This window comes from Rutidosis leptorrhynchoides, chromosome 9 (genome assembly GCF_046630445.1).
Source record: "Rutidosis leptorrhynchoides isolate AG116_Rl617_1_P2 chromosome 9, CSIRO_AGI_Rlap_v1, whole genome shotgun sequence".
NCBI classification, from domain to species: Eukaryota; Viridiplantae; Streptophyta; class Magnoliopsida; order Asterales; family Asteraceae; genus Rutidosis; species Rutidosis leptorrhynchoides.
Window position 1 is genome coordinate 204,874,175 of NC_092341.1, and position 24,157 is coordinate 204,898,331.

Below are 24,157 nucleotides of genomic sequence, written 5' to 3' on the forward strand. Positions count from 1 at the left end.
GTTGACGACATGGTGATCAATAGCTCCGAAGAAAGCACTTTGTTGAAAGACATTCAAGAAACCTTCGATACGCTTCGGACAGTCAACATGAAACTAAACCCCAAGAAATGCTCGTTCGGGGTAGAAGAAGGGAGGTTCCTAGGATATTATATCACTAAGAAAGGAATCTTAGCAAACCCAGAGAAAGTAGACAAACTAAAACAACTCAAAACACCAACCACAGTCAAAGAAATGCAGAGCTTAAACGGGAAGCTAGCGTCATTATGTCGTTTCCTGTCCAGGGGGCTGAAAAATAGTTACCTTTCCTCAAAGTTTTAAAAGGATGTTTGGGAGCAAAAAATATATCATGGACCGAAGAAGAAGAATAAGCCTTCGTTGATATGAAGGCACACATAGCTAACCTGCCAACCCTGATGTCGCCGAAGCCAGGAGAAACACTCTATCTCTACCTAGCAGCATCCAAAGAATGCATCAGTGCGGTGTTAGTAGCAGAGCGAGAAAAGCTACAGGTCCCAATATACTTCGTAAGCCGGGTTCTACAAGGTGCGGAAGCCAACTACCCAGAACTTGAAAAGCTCACGCTTGCTCTAGTCCACACAGTAAGGAAACTACGGAGGTACTTTCAAGCTCATCCTATCATTGTGTTAACTAACAAGCAAATTAGGCAGGTACTCATGAAGCCAGAAAAGTCGGGTAGAATGGCCAAATGGGCCATAGAGCTCGGGGAACATGACATCGATTTCCAAGCTCGTCATTCAATTAGGGCCCAAATATTAGCAGACTTCATGGCAGAAACTACGAAGACAAATGAAGAGAGTGACTCTACCTTCGCACAGATTATCACTCCACCTGTTGAAACAAAGGAATGGAAACTGTTCACCGATGGAGCTTCTAGCTCTGATGGCTCAGGGGCAGGGATCATGTTAATTAACCCAGAAGGGCAAGAGTTTACTTATGCGCTGCGCTTCGAATTCAACACCACCAACAACGAAGCAGAGTACGGAGCTCTTCTCGTCGGGCTCAGAATAGCGAAAGAGATGAAAATCGAGCATTTTCAAGCCTTTGTAGATTCCCAACTTGTCGCTAACCAGGTCTTAGGTATCTTCGAAGCAAGACAACCTACCATACAACTCTATTTTTCAAAGGTCAAGGAACTAATGGAAAGCTTCAGAAGCTTCACAATCAAACATGTGAGGAGGAGTCAAAACAAGAAAGCAGATGCTCTGAGCAAATTAGCTTCTATCACCTTCGCTCACCTCGCAAAAGAAGTATTGGTTGAAGTGTTAGAAAAAAGGTCCATCGAAGCTCAGGAAGTCCAAGACTTAGTCACTGAAGAAGAAAACACATGGATGAAGCCAATAAGGGAATACTTGGAACACGGGATTTTACTCGAAGATAACAAGGAAGCACGAAAGATCCTGATCAAAGCACCATCATACAAAATAATGAACGGAACTCTGTATAGAAAATCTTTCCTTACCACATGGCTTCGATGTGCCAGACTAAACCAAGCCTCAATGATCATCAGAGAAATGCATGAAGGTATATGTGGACTTCACTCCGGACCAGGGTCAATCGTGGCAAAGATACTAAGGATGGGGTACTACTGGGCAACCATGCACGAAGATACAGTCACAATCTTACGAACCTATGAGCCATGTCAGATCCATGCTAAAGTTCAAAAACAGCCAAAACAAGAGATGATATCGGTGCTATCAGCATGGCCTTTCTCAAAATGGGGCATAGATCTAGTGGGTCCACTCACCGAGGCTCCAGGAGGTTACAAATGGTTGGTAGTTATGATAGACTACTTCACAAAGTAGACGGAAGCAAAACCACTAATCACCACGACGGGGAAACATATAGAAAAATTCGTCTGGGAACACATCGTATGCCGTTTTGGGATACCCCAAGAAATCGTTTCGAATAATGGAAAACAATTCACCGAAGGTATCTTCCCGGGTTTTTGCAAGAAACTGCAGATAAAGCAAACCTTCACTTCCGTCTACCACCCACAAGGGAACGGACAGGTTGAAGTAACCAACAGGGATATCTTAAAAGGCCTCGAGAAGCGATTGGGTAAATTCCACCAAGGATGGATGGAAGAACTCCCCCTAGTTCTATGGGCTCACCGAACCACCCCCAAAAGGAGTAACGGAGAAACCCCCTACAGCTTGGTTTACGTCACTGAGGCGGTACTCCCCGCGGAGATACAGGTATTAACCAACAGAACAGCGAATCTTGAAGAAAATGAGGAGAACCTTCGTCTTAATCTCGACCTCATAGAAGAAAGAAGGGAAGTTGTGCTGATTCGGGAAGCAGCATACAAGAAAACGATTGAGAAGTATTACAACAAGCGAGTCAAACCATTGGTATATTGTAGTGACCCGAACTTTTTCATGTTTATATATATATTAATTGAGATTGATATTTACATGATTAAATGTTTCCAACATGTTAAGCAATCAAACTTGTTAAGATTTGATTAATTGAAATATGTTTCATATAGACAATTGACCACCCAAGTTGACCGGTGATTCACGAACGTTAAAAATTGTAAAAACTATATGATGACATATATATGGATATATATATAGTTAACATAATACTATGATAAGTAAACATATCATTAAGTATATTAACAATGAACTACATATGTAAAAACAAGACTACTAACTTAATGATTTTTAAACGAGACATATATGTAACGATTATCGTTGTAAAGACATTTAATGTATATATATCATATTAAGAGATATTCATACATGATAATATCATGATAATATAATAATTTAAAATCTCATTTGATATTATAAACATTGGGTTAACAACATTTAACAAGACCGTTAACCTAAAGGTTTAAAAACAACACTTACATGTAACGACTAACGATGACTTAACGACTCAGTTAAAATGTATATACATGTAGTGTTTTAATATGTATTTATAAACTTTTGAAAGACTTCAATACACTTATCAAAATACTTCTACTTAACAAAAATGCTTACAATTACATCCTCGTTCAGTTTCATCAACAATTCTACTCGTATGCACCCGTATTCGTACTCGTACAATACACAGCTTTTAGATGTATGTACTATTGGTATATACACTCCAATGATCAGCTCTTAGCAGCCTATGTGAGTCACCTAACACATGTGGGAACCATCATTTGGCAACTAGCATGAAATATCTCATAAAATTACAAAAATATGAGTAATCATTCATGACTTATTTACATGAAAACAAAATTACATATCCTTTATATCTAATCCATACACCAACGACCAAAAACACCTACAAACACTTTCATTCTTCAATATTCTTCATCTAATTGATCTCTCTCAAGTTCTATCTTCAAGTTCTAAGTGTTCTTCATATATTCTACAAGTTCTAATTACATAAAATCAAGAATACTTTCAAGTTTGCTAGCTCACTTCCAATCTTGTAAGGTGATCATCCAACCTCAAGAAATCTTTGTTTCTTACAGTAGGTTATCATTCTAATACAAGGTAATAATCATATTCAAACTTTGGTTCAATTTCTATAACTATAACAATCTTATTTCAAGTGATGATCTTACTTGAACTTGTTTTCGTGTCATGATTCTGCTTCAAGAACTTCGAGCCATCTTGGATCCATTGAAGCTAGATCCATTTTTCTCTTTTCCAGTAGGTTTATCCAAGGAAATTAAGGTAGTAATGATGTTCATAATATCATTCGATTCATACATATAAAGCTATCTTATTCGAAGGTTTAAACTTGTAATCACTAGAACATAGTTTAGTTAATTCTAAATTTGTTCGCAAACAAAAGTTAATCCTTCTAACTTGACTTTTAAAATCAACTAAACATATGTTCTATATCTATATGATATGCTAACTTAATGATTTAAAACCTGGAAACACGAAAAACACCGTAAAACCGGATTTACGCCGTCGTAGTAACACCGCGGGCTGTTTTGGGTTAGTTAATTAAAAACTATGATAAACTTTTATTTAAAAGTTGTTATTCTGAGAAAATGATTTTTATTATGAACATGAAACTATATCCAAAAATTATGGTTAAACTCAAAGTGGAAGTATGTTTTCTAAAATGGTCATCTAGACGTCGTTCTTTCGACTGAAATGACTACCTTTACAAAAATGACTTGTAACTTATTTTTCCGACTATAAACCTATACTTTTTCTGTTTAGATTCATAAAATAGAGTTCAATATGAAACCATAGCAATTTGATTTACTCAAAACGGATTTAAAATGAAGAAGTTATGGGTAAAACAAGATTGGATAATTTTTCTCATTTTAGCTACGTGAAAATTGGTAACAAATCTATTCCAACCATAACTTAATCAACTTGTATTGTATATTATGTAATCTTGAGATACCATAGACACGTATACAATGTTTCGACCTATCATGTCGACACATCTATATATATTTTGGAACAACCATAGACACTCTATATGTGAATGTTGGAGTTAGCTATACAGGGTTGAGGTTGATTCCAAAATATATATAGTTTGAGTTGTGATCAATACTGAGATACGTATACACTGGGTCATGGATTGATTCAAGATAATATTTATCGATTTATTTCTGTACATCTAACTGTGGACAACTAGTTGTAGGTTACTAACGAGGACAGCTGACTTAATAAACTTAAAACATCAAAATATATTAAAAGTGTTGTAAATATATTTTGAACATACTTTGATATATATGTGTATATTGTTATAGGTTCGTGAATCAACCAGTGGCCAAGTCTTACTTCTCGACGAAGTAAAAATCTGTGAAAGTGAGTTATAGTCCCACTTTTAAAATCTAATATTTTTGGGATGAGAATACATGCAGGTTTTATAAATGATTTACAAAATAGACACAAGTACGTGAAACTACATTCTATGGTTGAATTATCGAAATCGAATATGCCCCTTTTATTTAAGTCTGGTAATCTAAGAATTAGGGAACAGACACCCTAATTGACGCGAATCCTAAAGATAGATCTATTGGGCTTAACAAACCCCATCCAAAGTACCGGATGCTTTAGTACTTCGAAATTTATATCATATCCGAAGGGTGTCCCGGAATGATGGGGATATTCTTATATATGCATCTTGTTAATGTCGGTTACCAGGTGTTCACCATATGAATGATTTTTATCTCTATGTATGGGATGTGTATTGAAATATGAAATCTTGTGGTCTATTATTATGATTTGATATATATAGGTTAAACCTATAACTCACCAACATTTTTGTTGACGTTTTAAGCATGTTTATTCTCAGGTGATTATTAAGAGCTTCCGCTGTCGCATACTTAAATAAGGACGAGATTTGGAGTCCATGCTTGTATGATATTGTGTAAAAACTGCATTCAAGAAACTTATTTTGTTGTAACATATTTGTATTGTAAACCATTATGTAATGGTCATGTGTAAACAGGATATTTTAGATTATCATTATTTGATAATCTACGTAAAGCTTTTTAAAACCTTTATCTATGAAATAAAGGTTATGGTTTGTTTTAAAATGAATGCAGTCTTTCAAAAACGTCTCATATAGAGGTCAAAACCTCGCAACGAAATCAATTAATATGGAACGTTTTTAATCAATAAGAATGGGACATTTCAGTTGGTATCAGAGCGTTGGTCTTAGAGAACCAGAAAATTTGCATTAGTGTGTCTTATCGAGTTTGTTAGGATGCATTAGTGAGTCTGGACTTCGACCGTGTTTTCTTTAAAAATGATTGCTTAACATTTTTGTTGGAAACTATATATTTTTAACATATGAATATTATGTGATATATTAATCTCTTAACGTGTTTGATATTATGTGATAGATGTCTACCTCTAGAACAAGTCCCATTGACTCACCTAATAATAATGAAGAGTCAAATGTAAATTGGAATGATTCGTGGACTGATTCACAAGTTCCCGAAGAGGAACCGGAAGAAGAGTCGGAACCGGAAGAAGAATCGGAACCGGAAGAAGAATCGGAACCGGTGGGGGAAATAATAAAACGGTTAAGTAAAAGAGAATCCTCAACCAACCGACCAAGGTTAATTATGGTCAATGGTGTTTCCGCCAAGGAAGCAAAATATTGGGAGGATTACCAATTCTCCGATGAATCGGATTCCGACGAGAATTCCAATGATGTTATAGAAATTACCCCAACTGAATTTAAAAAGGCAAAAGAAAATAATAAGGGAAAGGGCATAAAAATAGAGAAATCTAATTCCAACCCCGATGAACTTTATATGTATCGTCAACCCCCGAAGTCCTTAAGTTGTAACAATGACCCGGGAACCTCTAAACCACCAGGTTTTTCAAAACCGTTGTGGAAAACGACAGTTAGTATTAGGGGAACATCATATATCCCTAGAAACTTGTCAAAACGAACCAAAACCGAAGAAGAAGAAACGAGCGAGTCGGAATAAGATAGTTGTATTCGTGTGGTGTAATATATGTAATATAGTGTTCTTATGCTTTATGATATATGTAAAAATTGCTTGTATTAATAAGTATTTTTTTTATGAATCTAACTCTTGTCTATTTTACAGTTTAAAAACACAAAATGGATAGACAACCCAATATTTTAAGAGACCTACCCGGAGACATGATTGATGAAATCTTGTCTAGAGTCGGCCAGAATTCCTCGGCACAACTATTTAAGGCGAGATCAGTTTGTAAGACATTCGAAGAACGTTCCAAGAATGTCTTGGTTTATAAGAGACTTTCGTTTGAAAGATGGGGAATATCACATTGGGAAACCCATAAGTTACGATGTGTTTACTTTGACGCATATATTGCGGGGAACCCAAATGCTATTTTACGCAACGGGTTAAGAAATTATTTTGACTCAATATATCCGAATATTGGACATCGTGATTTAGAAAAGGCGGCTAAGATGCAACATAAAGAAGCATGTTATGCTTACGGATTAGTAATGTTCGCTTCTCACCAAAGTGAGAACAAGAACATCGGGCTACAACTATTAAACAAAACGTTTCCACAAGTGACGGAGTCGGTAATTGGGGTAAGAAATGAGGTTTTTAGATTATTACGGGACTGTTGGACATTACGTAACCCTCGTCCCTTTGACGACGTTACAACACGCTGTCTTATCAATGGCCATAACGGTTATGTTCCACAAGACCAAGGATGGGAAGTAGTCCTAGTAAAACCAGAATGCATGACTTGTTTCTGGACGTATGAATTACGTGTCTTTATTGCCTTTGCTGAACAACTTGTGTACTAGCTAGAATTATCTTCACAACTATCTTGTATCAAAGTTATTGTGTGCTATATTTCATGCTTTATGTAAAATAAGCGATATTGTAAGTTTGTAAAATATTGTATAAAAGTTTGAACGCGAAATATTATTATAATCAGTTTTTCATATAGAATTGTAGTAGTTGAATTGTATATTAGCTACTAAGTATGAACCTAACGGGTAGGTACTACCCGAATTTAAACTTATAAAACGCTAATATGAAGAAAAAGCTTTTATAAATGAGTTCATATTATGCTATGAAATACTATTAACTACTCTTAATATTCTGTATGATTAACTTGTTCCATTTGACTATTTTGAAGGAAATGGCACCGACTACTCGACACACCGTGAATATGAATGAAGAGGAATTTCGTACTTTTCTAGCTTCAAACATAGCCGCAGTACAGGCTGTACTACATACCAACAATAACCTTGGATCTAGCAGTACAGGAAATCGTGTAGGATGCACCTACAAAGAATTCACTGCCTGCAAACCTTTGGAATTTGATGGAACCGAAGGACCGATCAGATTGGAACGGTGGACCGAGAAGGTCGAATTGGTGTTTGCCATAAGTAAGTGTAATGAAGAGGACAAAGTGAAGTACGCTACACATACCTTCACAGGTTCTGCATTAACATGGTGGAATACCTATCTAGAGCAAGTGGGACAAGATGATGCATACGCACTACCGTGGTCAGCATTCAAGCACTTGATGAACGAGAAGTATCGTCCCAGAACCGAGGTCAATAAGCTCAAGACAGAACTTAGAGGGTTACGAACCCAAGGATTTGATATTACAACATACGATAGACGATTCACAGAATTGTGCCTATTGTGTCCGGGAGCATTCAAAGATGAGGAAGAGAAGATCGACGCGTTTGTGAAAGGATTACCGGAAAGAATTCAAGAAGATATAAGTTCACACGAGCCCGCCTCCATACAACAGGCATGTAGAATGGCTCACAAACTAGTGAACCAGATTGAAGAAAGAATTAAAGAACAGACTGCTGAAGAGGCCAATGTGAAGCAAGTCAAAAGAAAGTGGGAGGAAAACGGTGATAAGAATCACCAATACAGCAACAACAGCAATTACAACAATAATCGCAACAATTATCCCAACAATCGCAACATCAATCGTAACTACAACAAACGGCCCAACAACAACAACAACAACAACAACAACAGCAACTACAACAATCATCCCAACAACGATAATAACCGCAACAACAACAACAATCAGAAGCAGCTATGCCAAAGGTGTGAAAAGTATCACTCGGGGTTCTGCACCAAATTTTGCAACAAGTGTAAAAGAAATGGTCATAGCGCGGCGAAGTGTGAGGTCTACGGACCAGGGGTTAATAGAACGAAAGGAACAAATGGTGTCGGAACAAGTAATGGCGGAGCAAGTAGTGTCGGAGCAAGTTATGCCAATGTAGTTTGTTATAAATGTGGAAAACCGGGCCACATTATTAGAAATTGCCCGAACCAGGAGAACACGAATGGACAAGGTCGCAGAAGAGTTTTCAATATTAATGCGGCAGAGGCACAGGAAGACCCGGAGCTTGTTACGGGTACGTTTCTTATTGACAATAAATCTGCTTACGTTTTATTTGATTCGGGTGCGGATAGAAGCTATATGAGTAGAGATTTTTGTGCTAAATTAAGTTGTCCATTGACGCCTTTGGATAGTAAATTTTTACTCGAATTAGCAAATGGTAAATTAATTTCAGCAGATAATATATGTCGGAATCGAGAAATTAAACTGGTTAGCGAAACATTTAAGATTGATTTGATACCAGTAGAGTTAGGGAGTTTTGATGTGATAATCGGTATGGACTGGTTGAAAGAAGTGAAAGCAGAGATCGTTTGTTACAAAAATGCAATTCGCATTATACGAGAAAAAGGAAAACCCTTAATGGTGTACGGAGAAAAGGGCAACACGAAGCTACATCTTATTAGTAATTTGAAGGCACAAAAACTAATAAGAAAAGGTTGCTATGCTATTCTAGCACACGTCGAGAAAGTACAAACTGAAGAAAAGAGCATCAATGATGTTCCCGTCGCAAAAGAATTTCCCGATGTATTTTCGAAAGAATTACCGGGATTACCCCCACATCGATCCGTTGAATTTCAAATAGATCTTGTACCAGGAGCTGCACCAATAGCTCGTGCTCCTTACAGACTTGCACCCAGCGAGATGAAAGAACTGCAAAGCCAATTACAAGAACTTTTAGAGCGTGGTTTCATTCAACCAAGCACATCACCGTGGGGAGCTCCTGTTTTGTTTGTCAAGAAGAAAGATGGTACATTCAGGTTGTGTATCGACTACCGAGAGTTGAACAAACTTACCATCAAGAACCGCTACCCACTACCGAGAATCGACGACTTATTTGATCAACTACAAGGCTCGTCTGTTTATTCAAAGATTGACTTACGTTCCGGGTATCATCAAATGCGGGTGAAAGAAGATGATATTCCAAAGACTGCTTTCAGAACACGTTACGGTCATTACGAGTTTATGGTCATGCCGTTTGGTTTAACTAATGCACCAGCTGTGTTCATGGACCTTATGAACCGAGTGTGTGGACCATACCTTGACAAGTTTGTCATTGTTTTCATTGATGACATACTTATTTACTCAAAGAATGACCAAGAACACGGTGAACATTTAAGAAAGGTGTTAGAAGTATTGAGGAAGGAAGAATTGTACGCTAAGTTTTCAAAATGTGCATTTTGGTTGGAAGAAGTTCAATTCCTCGGTCACATAGTGAACAAAGAAGGTATTAAGGTGGATCCGGCAAAGATAGAAACTGTTGAAAAGTGGGAAACCCCGAAAACTCCGAAACACATACGCCAGTTTTTAGGACTAGCTAGTTACTACAGAAGGTTCATCCAAGACTTTTCCAGAATAGCAAAACCCTTGACTGCATTAACGCATAAAGGGAAGAAATTTGAATGGAATGATGAACAAGAGAAAGCGTTTCAGTTATTGAAGAAAAAGCTAACTACGGCACCTATATTGTCATTGCCTGAAGGGAATGATGATTTTGTGATTTATTGTGACGCATCAAAGCAAGGTCTCAGTTGTGTATTAATGCAACGAACGAAGGTGATTGCTTATGCGTCTAGACAATTGAAGATTCACGAACAAAATTATACGACGCATGATTTGGAATTAGGCGCGGTTGTTTTTCCATTAAAGACTTGGAGGCACTACTTATATGGGGTCAAAAGTATTATATATACCGACCACAAAAGTCTTCAACACATATTTAATCAGAAACAACTGAATATGAGGCAGCGTAGGTGGATTGAATTGTTGAATGATTACGACTTTGAGATTCGTTACCACCCGGGGAAGGCAAATGTGGTAGCCGATGCCTTGAGCAGGAAGGACAGAGAACCCATTCGAGTAAAATCTATGAATATAATGATTCATAATAACCTTACTACTCAAATAAAGGAGGCGCAACAAGGAGTTTTAAAAGAGGGAAATTTAAAGGATGAAATACCCAAAGGATCGGAGAAGCATCTTAATATTCGGGAAGACGGAACCCGGTATAGGGCTGAAAGGATTTGGGTACCAAAATTTGGAGATATGAGAGAAATGGTACTTAGAGAAGCTCATAAAACCAGATACTCAATACATCCTGGAACGGGGAAGATGTACAAGGATCTCAGGAAATATTTTTGGTGGCCGGGTATGAAAGCCGATGTTGCTAAATACGTAGGAGAATGTTTGACGTGTTCTAAGGTCAAAGCTGAGCATCAGAAACCATCAGGTCTACTTCAACAACCCGAAATCCCGGAATGGAAATGGGAAAACATTACCATGGATTTCATCACTAAATTGCCAAGGACTGCAAGTGGTTTTGATACTATTTGGGTAATAGTTGATCGTCTCACCAAATCAGCACACTTCCTACCAATAAGAGAAGATGACAAGATGGAGAAGTTAGCACGACTGTATTTGAAGGAAGTCGTCTCCAGACATGGAATACCAATCTCTATTATCTCTGATAGGGATGGCAGATTTATTTCAAGATTCTGGCAGACATTACAGCAAGCATTAGGAACTCGTCTAGACATGAATACTGCCTATCATCCACAAACTGATGGGCAGAGCGAAAGGACGATACAAACGCTTGAAGACATGCTACGAGCATGTGTTATTGATTTCGGAAACAGTTGGGATCGACATCTACCATTAGCAGCATTTTGCTACAACAACAGCTACCATTCAAGCATTGAGATGGCGCCGTTTGAAGCACTTTATGGTAGAAAGTGCAGGTCTCCGATTTGTTGGAGTGAAGTGGGGGATAGACAGATTACGGGTCCGGAGATTATACAAGAAACTACCGAGAAGATCATCCAAATTCAACAACGGTTGAAAACTGCCCAAAGTCGACAAAAGAGCTACGCTGACATTAAAAGAAAAGATATAGAATTTGAAATTGGAGAGATGGTCATGCTTAAAGTTGCACCTTGGAAAGGTGTTGTTCGATTTGGTAAACGAGGGAAATTAAATCCAAGGTATATTGGACCATTCAAGATTATTGATCGTGTCGGACCAGTAGCTTACCGACTTGAGTTACCTCAACAACTCGCGGCTGTACATAACACTTTCCACGTCTCGAATTTGAAGAAATGTTTTGCTAAAGAAGATCTCACTATTCCGTTAGATGAAATCCAAATCAACGAAAAACTTCAATTCATCGAAGAACCCGTCGAAATAATGGATCGTGAGGTTAAAAGACTTAAGCAAAACAAGATACCAATTGTTAAGGTTCGATGGAATGCTCGTAGAGGACCCGAGTTCACCTGGGAGTGTGAAGATCAGATGAAGAAGAAATACCCGCATCTATTTCCAGAAGATTCGTCAACACCTTCAACAGCTTAAAATTTCGGGACGAAATTTATTTAACGGGTAGGTACTGTAGTGACCCGAACTTTTTCATGTTTATATATATATTAATTGAGATTGATATTTACATGATTAAATGTTTCCAACATGTTAAGCAATCAAACTTGTTAAGATTTGATTAATTGAAATATGTTTCATATAGACAATTGACCACCCAAGTTGACCGGTGATTCACGAACGTTAAAACTTGTAAAAACTATATGATGACATATATATGGATATATATATAGTTAACATAATACTATGATAAGTAAACATATCATTAAGTATATTAACAATGAACTACATATGTAAAAACAAGACTACTAACTTAATGATTTTTAAACGAGACATATATGTAACGATTATCGTTGTAAAGACATTTAATGTATATATATCATATTAAGAGATATTCATACATGATAATATCATGATAATATAATAATTTAAAATCTCATTTGATATTATAAACATTGGGTTAACAACATTTAACAAGACCGTTAACCTAAAGGGTTAAAAACGACACTTACATGTAACGACTAACGATGACTTAACGACTCAGTTAAAATGTATATACATGTAGTGTTTTAATATGTATTTATACACTTTTGAAAGACTTCAATACACTTATCAAAATACTTCTACTTAACAAAAATGCTTACAATTACATCCTCATTCAGTTTCATCAACAATTCTACTCGTATGCACCCGTATTCGTACTCGTACAATACACAGCTTTTAGATGTATGTACTATTGGTATATACACTCCAATGATCAGCTCTTAGCAGCCTATGTGAGTCACCTAACACATGTGGGAACCATCATTTGGCAACTAGCATGAAATATCTAATAAAATTACAAAAATATGAGTAATCATTCATGACTTATTTACATGAAAACAAAATTACATATCCTTTATATCTAATCCATACACCAACGACCAAAAACACCTACAAACACTTTCATTCTTCAATATTCTTCATCTAATTGATCTCTCTCAAGTTCTATCTTCAAGTTCTAAGTGTTCTTCATATATTCTACAAGTTCTAATTACATAAAATCAAGAATACTTTCAAGTTTGCTAGCTCACTTCCAATCTTGTAAGGTGATCATCCAACCTCAAGAAATCTTTGTTTCTTACAGTAGGTTATCATTCTAATACAAGGTAATAATCATATTCAAACTTTGGTTCAATTTCTATAACTATAACAATCTTATTTCAAGTGATGATCTTACTTGAACTTGTTTTCGTGTCATGATTCTGCTTCAAGAACTTCGAGCCATCCAAGGATCCGTTGAAGCTAGATCCATTTTTCTCTTTTCCAGTAGGTTTATCCAAGGAAATTAAGGTAGTAATGATGTTCATAACATCATTCGATTCATGCATATAAAGCTATCTTATTCGAAGGTTTAAACTTGTAATCACTAGAACATAGTTTAGTTAATTCTAAACTTGTTCGCAAACAAAAGTTAATCCTTCTAACTTGACTTTTAAAATCAACTAAACACATGTTCTATATCTATATGATATGCTAACTTAATGATTTAAAACCTGGAAACACGAAAAACACCGTAAAACCGGATTTACGCCATCGTAGTAACACCGCGGGCTGTTTTGGGTTAGTTAATTAAAAACTATGATAAACTTTTATTTAAAAGTTGTTATTCTGAGAAAATGATTTTTATTATGAACATGAAACTATATCCAAAAATTATGGTTAAACTCAAAGTGGAAGTATGTTTTCTAAAATGGTCATCTAGAGGTCGTTCTTTCGACTGAAATGACTACCTTTACAAAAACGACTTGTAACTTATTTTTCTGACTATAAACCTATACTTTTTCTGTTTAGATTCATAAAATAGAGTTCAATATGAAACCATAGCAATTTGATTTACTCAAAACGGATTTAAAATGAAGAAGTTATGGGTAAAACAAGATTGGATAATTTTTCTCATTTTAGCTACGTGAAAATTGGTAACAAATCTATTCCAACCATAACTTAATCAACTTGTATTGTATATTATGTAATCTTGAGATACCATAGACACGTATACAATGTTTCGACCTATCATGTCGACACATCTATATATATTTCGGAACAACCATAGACACTCTATATGTGAATGTTGGAGTTAGCTATACAGGGTTGAGGTTGATTCCAAAATATATATAGTTTGAGTTGTGATCAATACTGAGATACGTATACACTGGGTCGTGGATTGATTCAAGATAATATTTATCAATTTATTTCTGTACATCTAACTGTGGACAACTAGTTGTAGGTTACTAACGAGGACAGCTGACTTAATAAACTTAAAACATCAAAATATATTAAAAGTGTTGTAAATATATTTTGAACATACTTTGATATATATGTATATATTGTTATAGGTTCGTGAATCAACCAGTGGCCAAGTCTTACTTCTCGACGAAGTAAAAATCTATGAAAGTGAGTTATAGTCCCACTTTTAAAATCTAATATTTTTGGGATGAGAATACATGCAGGTTTTATAAATGATTTACAAAATAGACACAAGTACGTGAAACTACATTCTATGGTTGAATTATCGAAATCGAATATGCCCCTTTTATTTAAGTCTGGTAATCTAAGAATTAGGGAACAGACACCCTAATTGACGCGAATCCTAAAGATAGATCTATTGGGCTTAACAAACCCCATCCAAAGTACCGGATGCTTTAGTACTTCGAAATTTATATCATATCCGAAGGGTGTCCCGGAATGATGGGGATATTCTTATATATGCATCTTGTTAATGTCGGTTACCAGGTGTTCACCATATGAATGATTTTTATCTCTATGTATGGGATGTGTATTGAAATATGAAATCTTGTGGTCTATTATTATGATTTGATATATATAGGTTAAACCTATAACTCACCAACATTTTTGTTGACGTTTTAAGCATGTTTATTCTCAGGTGATTATTAAGAGCTTCCGCTGTCGCATACTTAAATAAGGACGAGATTTGGAGTCCATGCTTGTATGATATTGTGTAAAAACTGCATTCAAGAAACTTATTTTGTTGTAACATATTTGTATTGTAAACCATTATGTAATGGTCGTGTGTAAACAGGATATTTTAGATTATCATTATTTGATAATCTACGTAAAGCTTTTTAAAACCTTTATCTATGAAATAAAGGTTATGGTTTGTTTTAAAATGAATGCAGTCTTTCAAAAACGTCTCATATAGAGGTCAAAACCTCGCAACGAAATCAATTAATATGGAACGTTTTTAATCAATAAGAACGGGACATTTCATATATAAGGTATGGGACTATGTTCTAAGGCCCAACAGCACTAGCAAAGTAGAATACGAAGGAAGGATGGGTCCAACTTGGGAAGGCCCATACATAATCTTCGAAACCTTTGGGAACGGTTCATACAAGCTTGAAACCACGGAAGGGAAACAGGTCCCTAAGACCTGGAACGGAGTAAACCTTCAGATGTATATTTATACAAAAATAATCTTTATTACAATCTTTATGAAAATATATGAATGTATATTTTCTTCAGATGTAATGCAGATTTCATGAGTTAATATTCTATTAAACTCGTTTAATTTTTGGCTGGAACTAGAAATGAATAATCTCTGAAACACTAGAGATTACATAATCTTCGCAGAGTATTTCACTAATGTCATCAATACTTCATTATCTATTCTTATTGACATTCCTCGGTGAAGGATATTAGTGCTTGTGGAATTTTGTGAACTCGCAAGGTACGAGTGATGTTTTCTAGAAAGTTTCAAATACATCGAAGATGAAAGTGTAAAATCAAACATGTAATTGATTAATATGCTTGGTTTATTATGAAATGGAATTCATTGAGTTGAAACATAGATTGTAGTTAACGATGGTTAAGTCATTTAACGAAGGATGTACATCATAGCATATTAGTAATATGAATTAACCGAGTAGTACTTACCCTTTAAAAAAAATTCATACGTAATAGCTTAGTACGAAAAGATATATTATGGTTTCCAAAATTCATATATATACAATATATAAATTCTTTGGAAATATGGAGTTAATACTCCATAACTCGTTATTTCAATATATCCGTTGGTGATTGTGGTGTCGATATCGTCGGTGGTTATGGAGTTGGTGGAGTTTGTGGTGCTACAGGTGTTACTGGTGTTGGTAATACTGATGGTGATGCTGGTGATGCGGTTATAACAAGTCTAGCTTGTAAATCATGCACCATTCCTGTCAGGGTTTCTATTCTCCCCTCTATCCACTCATCTGATTTACGGTTAGAACTAGAAATAGTAATCTCTAAAACTTTTAGAAACTACATATTCTCTGCAGAATATTTCTTCAATGAAGTGATGAATTAATACTTCATCGTTTGTTGTTGTTGGTACTCCTTGGTACCTATGGTGCGTATGATGTTGATGCCCGAGGTACATATTGTGATGTTGAGGCATGTGATGTAGATGTGGTTGTTGGTGGTGGTAATGATCCTGTTGGTGTTTATGATGGTGATGTTGCTGGTGTTTATGGTATTGAGGCTTGCGATGTGGATGTTGTTAGTGGTACTTGTGTTGTTGATGGTGCTTGTAATCTTTGCACCATATTCTCCAAAGCCATCACGCGAGCGCGAAGCTCGTTGACTTCTTCTATCACGTCGGGATGATTGTCGGTGCGGACGAGCGGATGAATAAGATTCAGAATTTGAGATAGTATATAATCGTCACGAGATACTATAAAAATGAGAGAGAAAAGGGTGTTTCGAACAGGTTTGCCGGTAAGTGCTTCAGGTCCTTTGCCAAGAGGTGAATGTGGTGGATGGAAAGGATCACCTTCTTCTTGTCTCCAATGATTAATTAGATTACGAACCCATCTCCAATTCCTCCAGAATAGATGATGGCTAATTGGTTGATCCATTCCGGTCACACCGCTTTCGGAGCTCGAGTGGAAATCCATATCGGAATAGATGTCGGAATCTAAGGAATTTGAACTAGATACGGGATCCATATTGTGTAATCAGGGAAATGATTTTTGATGTGAAATAGATTATAGGACTTAGATTTGGTATTCTTCAATACATAATTTACATATGTATATATAATACCAAAATCCCATAAATTACGGAGGAATTTTCAGAAGATGTCAGGCAAAGTTTATAGTAACAGATAAGTTAAGATATGAATTTTGTCTATACACTATCTATGCAATAAGTGTAGTAAGATGTGTCTAGACTTAAGAATGATAAGTAAGTAATTTCTGACAAGAAATGATAAGCAAAAATTGGTAAAAACATATATGGTCATAGTCCAGACTCACTAATGCATCCTAACAATTACCAGTTAAACACACTAATGCAAATTCTGGTTCCTTATGACCTCAAGCTCGGATACCAACTGTGATGACCCGTCCAAATCCATTTGGACGAATACATCATTCATCGATTTCGCAGTGAGGTACTGACCTCTACATGATACATTTTGTAAACATTGCATTCTTTTGAAAAGGCACACCATAAATGAATATTTAATTCCAAGGTTTTTGACGTCTGATGATTTCTACATATAGAAAATCACCGTAAATAATAGTTTACAATAATACGTCCGTTGACAAAGCAGTCAAAATAAGATACATGGTGATGAATTTGTAAATGCAACATTTTCTCGAATAAAGCATGTATGACTCCATGCACATAGCTTGTATAACATATAAGCAAACAGCGGAAGACTTCTAGGAACCTAAGAATAAACATGCTTAAAAGTGTCAACACAAAGGTTGGTGAGTTCATAGTTTTAATGTTGCGCATAATCTGTATATAAAGGTGGATCACAAGATTTCAGTTGTTTCATCCAGAAACATTTATCAAAATATTCTACAAAATTGACCACCCTGGTAACTAAACTTAATGTATATATAATAAGTACCCCTGTTTTAACATACATGCAACCAACATGTACAATACAAGCAAACCAACGTGTATTAAACTCAAATAGCATACGTCCGCTTTATAGTTCAGGCTAGGGTCTCTATACCTGGAACGGACGGGGATGTCAAGCCCTATGGATCCATATACTACTACTCGCGCCCATCAGTTCTTATAACCGGCAGTTACTAGTTACCAAAGCTAAACTCAGTGTAGAATTTAGTTTGTACTTGTGTCCATTGTGTTTAAAATAAAGTGCATGTATTCTCAGCCCAAAAAAATAGATTGCAAAAGAAAATAAAAAAAAGGGATCTATAAACTCACCTTAGCAGCACATAAGGTCATTCACCGAAATGTGACCGAAACTCGAAATGCAAAATAACCGTATATCTCAACCTAGAGAAAATATGTCGGTCAATACATGTCTAACAATCTAGGTCAGGTCATAGTGTATCACAATCCTAATGCTCGAGACCGACATGCAAAAGTTAATAAAAGTCATCTCAAAAGTCAATCTGACCCAATATGATCTTTATATCTATACATGTTTATTATATTAACATAGTATAAGTCTTGATAATTGAACGAATTTATAGTTTATCAAACTCAAAATATTATTTATTTCAGGAGTTATATTATATTTGAATTATCATGGCAATCGAAAATGTTTTATTATTTCACATAGTTTTCCAACACTTGTAAAATCAGATTATAGTGTTTATAAAGCTTTAAAACATGATAAGACAGTCAACTTTCACAATTGTTCAACAAAACGAGACGTGTCTTATATAAGAATTCATTTACTCAACTAGTAGTATCCAAAAATCCAATTTATTAATCTTATAAACAAGTTGTTTAAATATTAATTTACAGTTTACAACACAATTTCAATTAACATCAAACATAATTCAGTTGACCATATCTTTTAATCCGTTCATCGAAATCAAGCGATTTCTAAATGAAAAGTTATTAATTTTTCGCCAGCTTTCCAATAACATGCATATCATATACCTCATATCAGTAGTATATGTATTAAATTAGTGATTCATCATAAAACTATCTAACGACGAAATTTAGCATACAAGCATGTATAAACATATATACTCGAGCACTATACATGGATACACTATTAATATATAAAAGATAAGATATGAATGCTCACGTATCAATATTGTGATTAAATATTGCAGGAAAGTATGTAGACGCAACTGAGATGATAAACGCTAGGTTGACCTTTGACTCATGATCATAACCCCTAAGCAATACCCATAACCTCCATAGTTATAACCCATAATTTCCTTATCTTTAACCCGTTTTGAAAACACTCGAACATCACTCCGTCGTAGTATTTTATGTATATACTAATAATAATAATAATAAGATTAATAATAATAATATTAATCTTAATAATAATAATAATAATAATAATAATAATAATAACAATAATAATAATAATAATAAATATAAATAAATAATATACGGAGTAATGTGAGATAGAGAGATTGAAAGTTTTGTGAATTCATCGAACCAGAATTCGTTCGATATATATAGAATAAATATTATAATAAAATAATATAAATATAATATAATAATAATATAGAATCAAACGTGACAATTAACATTCAATAATATCTTCCGACAGTTTTCGCGGACCGGTATTTCGTACTCTGTTGGTAATAATTGACGGGTAAAAGTATAAATAAAAAATATTTCACTTTTTATAATTGAATACATATATTTATTTTGGTCTTAAGCTTTATAAAACTAGTTATAAAAAGGTTCATTTATTTATAAAATTACTATATACGTTCGATGTAGAGTGTACGTACTAGCCTGCTGATTATTCTGTGCCACCGTGAATTATTGAACTCGTTTAATTCAAACGAATTAACGAATTTTAATATTTTTAAAATTCGTATTTATTAAATACTTCAGGGGTATTTTATGTAACTTATAATTAATAATTTTTATCCTGTCGCCTTCATGTGAATAGTAAATTAATTAATTTCGTTTCATTTACTATTCATATGAATAGTAAATGAATTAATTTCGATTCAACTATTTAAGTTACATTGTTGTACGTTGTGCTTTACAACTTGTACATCTTTGAATTAACTTCGTGTCTTCTTAAAAACTAAAAAAAATACATCATAAAAATAAAACGATTATATAAGTAAACTTTTTAATTAGAAACTGCATCATTCAATAGTAAATTTTTATCATTTCGTATATAAATATTATTCGCATGTTTCCGTATATATATATATACACAATTATATAATTATCATAAGTTACGACATTCGTGAATCGTCGGACAAACAAAGTGGGCAACAGTTATATAAAACTCATTTACAAAAGTTTTAAAACTTGTCAAAATGCATTGCTTATCATGATGAAAATGTTAAATCATATAGAGAATTGTTTTAAATAAGTCAAAATTTTCCGGGTCATCATAGTACCTACCCGTTAAAGAAATTTCGTCCCGAAATTTGATAGACGTTGTCATGGCTAACAATAAAAATGTTTTCATGACGAATATGAGTTGATAACTAGAGTTTTATCATTGTTGATTAATATAGATAAAACGATTCAATTATGTGAAGCGTACGAGTGAAGCTGTCACAAAAGATAGAGATTTAACTTTTGACGTAGTCACGGTGGATTTCCGAAATTTAAGGAAATTAAAGAAGATCTTTGTAATCTATATAAGATTTGATTCTTCGGCGGTTAAGGAAATTATGATTTTCTTTGATTAAATGCGTAATCTGCATCGATTGCTATGTTCGTTATTTCGCTATAAATCAACTTCTTCCATTCCATTATTTTCACCACTCCTACATCTTCTTCCTCATTTCATATTTTCAAAAGATTGTGAAAATGCTTCATCCAGTTCTGATCCTTGACATTTTCCTGGCTATCGTATCCTTCATTCTTCTATTTCATCTACCACCAGAGGAATTTATTTTCTTCTACTATTACCTTGGGGTTATAATGTTTTTAATTCTCCCGTGTCTCTACATTGAAATACATATTGATATACACAGTTTGTAGTTTATGTGTTGTTGTCAGGCTTTATATTTTCCCTTATATTTAGGAGCTCCCTGCTTATGTTTTTCATTCCCGACTTCAAGTCAAGCGAATAATGGTCCAGAATTCGTAGGTATGGAGTTTCGAATGATCATAATATACAAAGCAGAAAGGAAAGGTAATAGCACGATTTGATTTGTCAAATTACCAAAATATCCGAAAAAGATAGAATCATCAAGAAAAATATTTTCTTGATATGTTTAGAGATTAAATAGAATGAAAGAGTTATGTAACATGGTTCATGATGAGGGTGGGATCTGTGAACCTTTATCACGTTCCATTAGAAACTCAGCATGACTTATTGTAATATAATCACGTTGGCCAAGCGCCATTATATTATACTAACTCATGTTTCAATTCCCAACACTTTTCCAGAATACATTCATAATTTAAACTCGACGGTTCCAGAAGTTTAGAAACTAAAACAGTTTCTTTTATGATGTAACACAGATAGCGCAAAGAGATAAATAATCTCGGACAATGATAGTTATGATGGTATCTTCAGAAATATCGAGGATATTTATACTGAAAGATTCGATGATGTTTTAGAATTTTAAAATATCTGGAATCAAAGGATGATTCAAAAAATTTGACTGCGTTAGGTTTAGAATAAGGAGTAAGGTGTTCGCTAACAATTTCAGCAGACACTGAATCATTTGAATTCTTTGAAGATAGATTTCGTCTTTGTGATTTGTCCACAGCCTCCTTCATGGTTTTCTCAATCCATTTTTCAGTACCAAATTTTCTTATTTTCTGAGCTTTTTTCAACACACTACTCTTTATCATCAAGCTTTCGACTGTTAAAGTCGTTTACAGTTTTTGCTGCTTCATCAGCATTTTTTCAAAATTCAGAGAACTAGTTCGCAGTTTAGGGTGTTTTTCAGAAACTTCACATTCGAAGTATGTAAGTCTAGGAGATAGACGTTATATATATATATATATATATATATATATATATATATATATATATATATATATATATATATACTGTTGGCGTAGAAGTGCTGCAAAATTCTAGAATAATGATTCAAGTTTTTTGGTATGGCAACTACCGTTACAAGATGCAGATAAGTACATGATAGGGTTTCAATGAATAAGTATAGTGACTTTTTGGAGAGGCTTAAGTCAAAGGGTAATGAAGTTGCTGGTACATTTACTGTTAATGTGGTGGAATATAAAAGGTTCCCCGGTAATAAAACATATATATCAAGGTTATAAGGCTAATCTAAAAAGTTGAAGTTGACTGGTTGGAAGTGTGATAAAACTGGATACTTTGAAAAGGGATTGCAAGGTTATTTTCGGTAATAACAATGCCAATGGATCACAGATTCATGTTAAATTTTTACTTAGGTTCCGGGAGTTTTCCAGGTGCATGACTATATGCATAAATCTTTCTTTTCGTAGCTAAAGTGTGGTTGGATCATCCTCTCTATTGTTTCTTAATTGAGGTATTCTCAAGAATTATGAAGGGTTTGAACGCAGATTGTAATCGTCAATATACATATGATGTTCTAGAATTTTGAATGATACAAATATTTTTCTGGGTTTTATGAATAGAAGTGATGTTCTAGCACAGTTTTGAAGTCAAAGTATAGTTTTGAAAGATGTAGGGATCTAAGAGTGATGCTATCTATTATATCTTGACTTGGATTCTGGATTCTGATCTATTTAAAATCAGAATATGTAATTGAATTAGAGTGAGAAAGGTTGTTCTGATTCCTATGAAAGAATGTATGTCGTTGTGAAAGTAGTGAGTATGGTTAATGATTATCGAGTAATTTAAGAATGTACAGTGTAACATATTAACGTGAAATCTGAATATTTCTTGGGTATTACCTACCCGTTAAAATATTTTCACAATTAATAGTTTGTACAAAAAGAATCTTTATTACAATCTTTATGAAAATATATGAATGTATATTTTCTTCAGATGTAATACAGATTTAATGAGTTAATATTCTATTAAACTCGTTTGATTTTCGGCTGGAACTAGAAATGAATAATCACTGAAACATTAGAGATTACATAATCTTCGCAAAGTATTTCACTAATGTAATCAATACTTCATTATCTATTCTTATTGACATTCCTCGATGAAGGATATTAGTGCTTGTGGAATTTTGTGAACTCGCAAGGTACGAGTGATGTTTTCTAGAAAGTTTCAAATACATCGAAGATGAAAGTGTAAAATCAAACATATAATTGATTAATACGCTTGGTTTATTATGAAATTGAATTCATTGAGTTGAAACATAGATTGTAGTTAACGATGGTTAAGTCGTTTAACGAAGAATGTACATCATAGCATATTAGTAATATGAATTAACCGAGTAGTACTTACCCTTTTAAAAAAAATTCATACGTAATAGCTTAGTACGAAAAGATATATTATGGTTTCCAAAATTCATATATATAATATATAAATTCTTTGGAAATAAGGAGTTAATACTCCATAACTCATTATTTCAATATATTCGTTGGTGATTGTGGTGTCGATATCGTCAGTGGTTATGGAGTTAGTGGAGTTTGTGGTGCTACAAATGTTACTGGTGTTGGTAATACTGATGGTGATGCTGGTGATGCTTGTATAACAAGTCTAGCTTGTAAATCATGCAACATTCCTGTCAGGGTTTCTATTCTCCCCTCTATCCACTCATCTGATTTACTGTTAGAACTAGAAATAGTAATCTCTAAAACTTTTAGAAACTACATATTCTCTGCAGAATATTACTTCAATGAAGTGATGAATTAATACTTCATCATTTGTTGTTGTTGGTACTCCTTGGTACCTATGGTGCGTATGATGTTGATGCCCGAGGTACAGATTGTGATGTTGAGGCGTGTGATGTAGATGTGGTTGTTGGTGGTGGTAATGATCCTGTTGGTGTTGATGATTGTGATGCTGCTAGTGTTTATGGTATTGAGGCTTGCGATGTGGATGTTGTTAGCGGTACTTGCGTTGTTGATGGTGCTTG

General features: G+C 34.5%; 1 protein-coding gene across 1 annotated transcript; it reads left to right on the forward strand.

Annotated features, from left to right (window-relative positions):
* The first annotated feature begins 413 nt into the window (after positions 1-413).
* LOC139868505 (uncharacterized) lies at positions 414-1,823 on the forward strand. Its single transcript, XM_071856842.1, has one exon. The coding sequence runs from the start codon at positions 414-416 to the stop codon at positions 1,821-1,823; it is 1,410 nt and encodes a 469-aa protein (XP_071712943.1).
* The last annotated feature ends 22,334 nt before the right edge of the window (positions 1,824-24,157 follow it).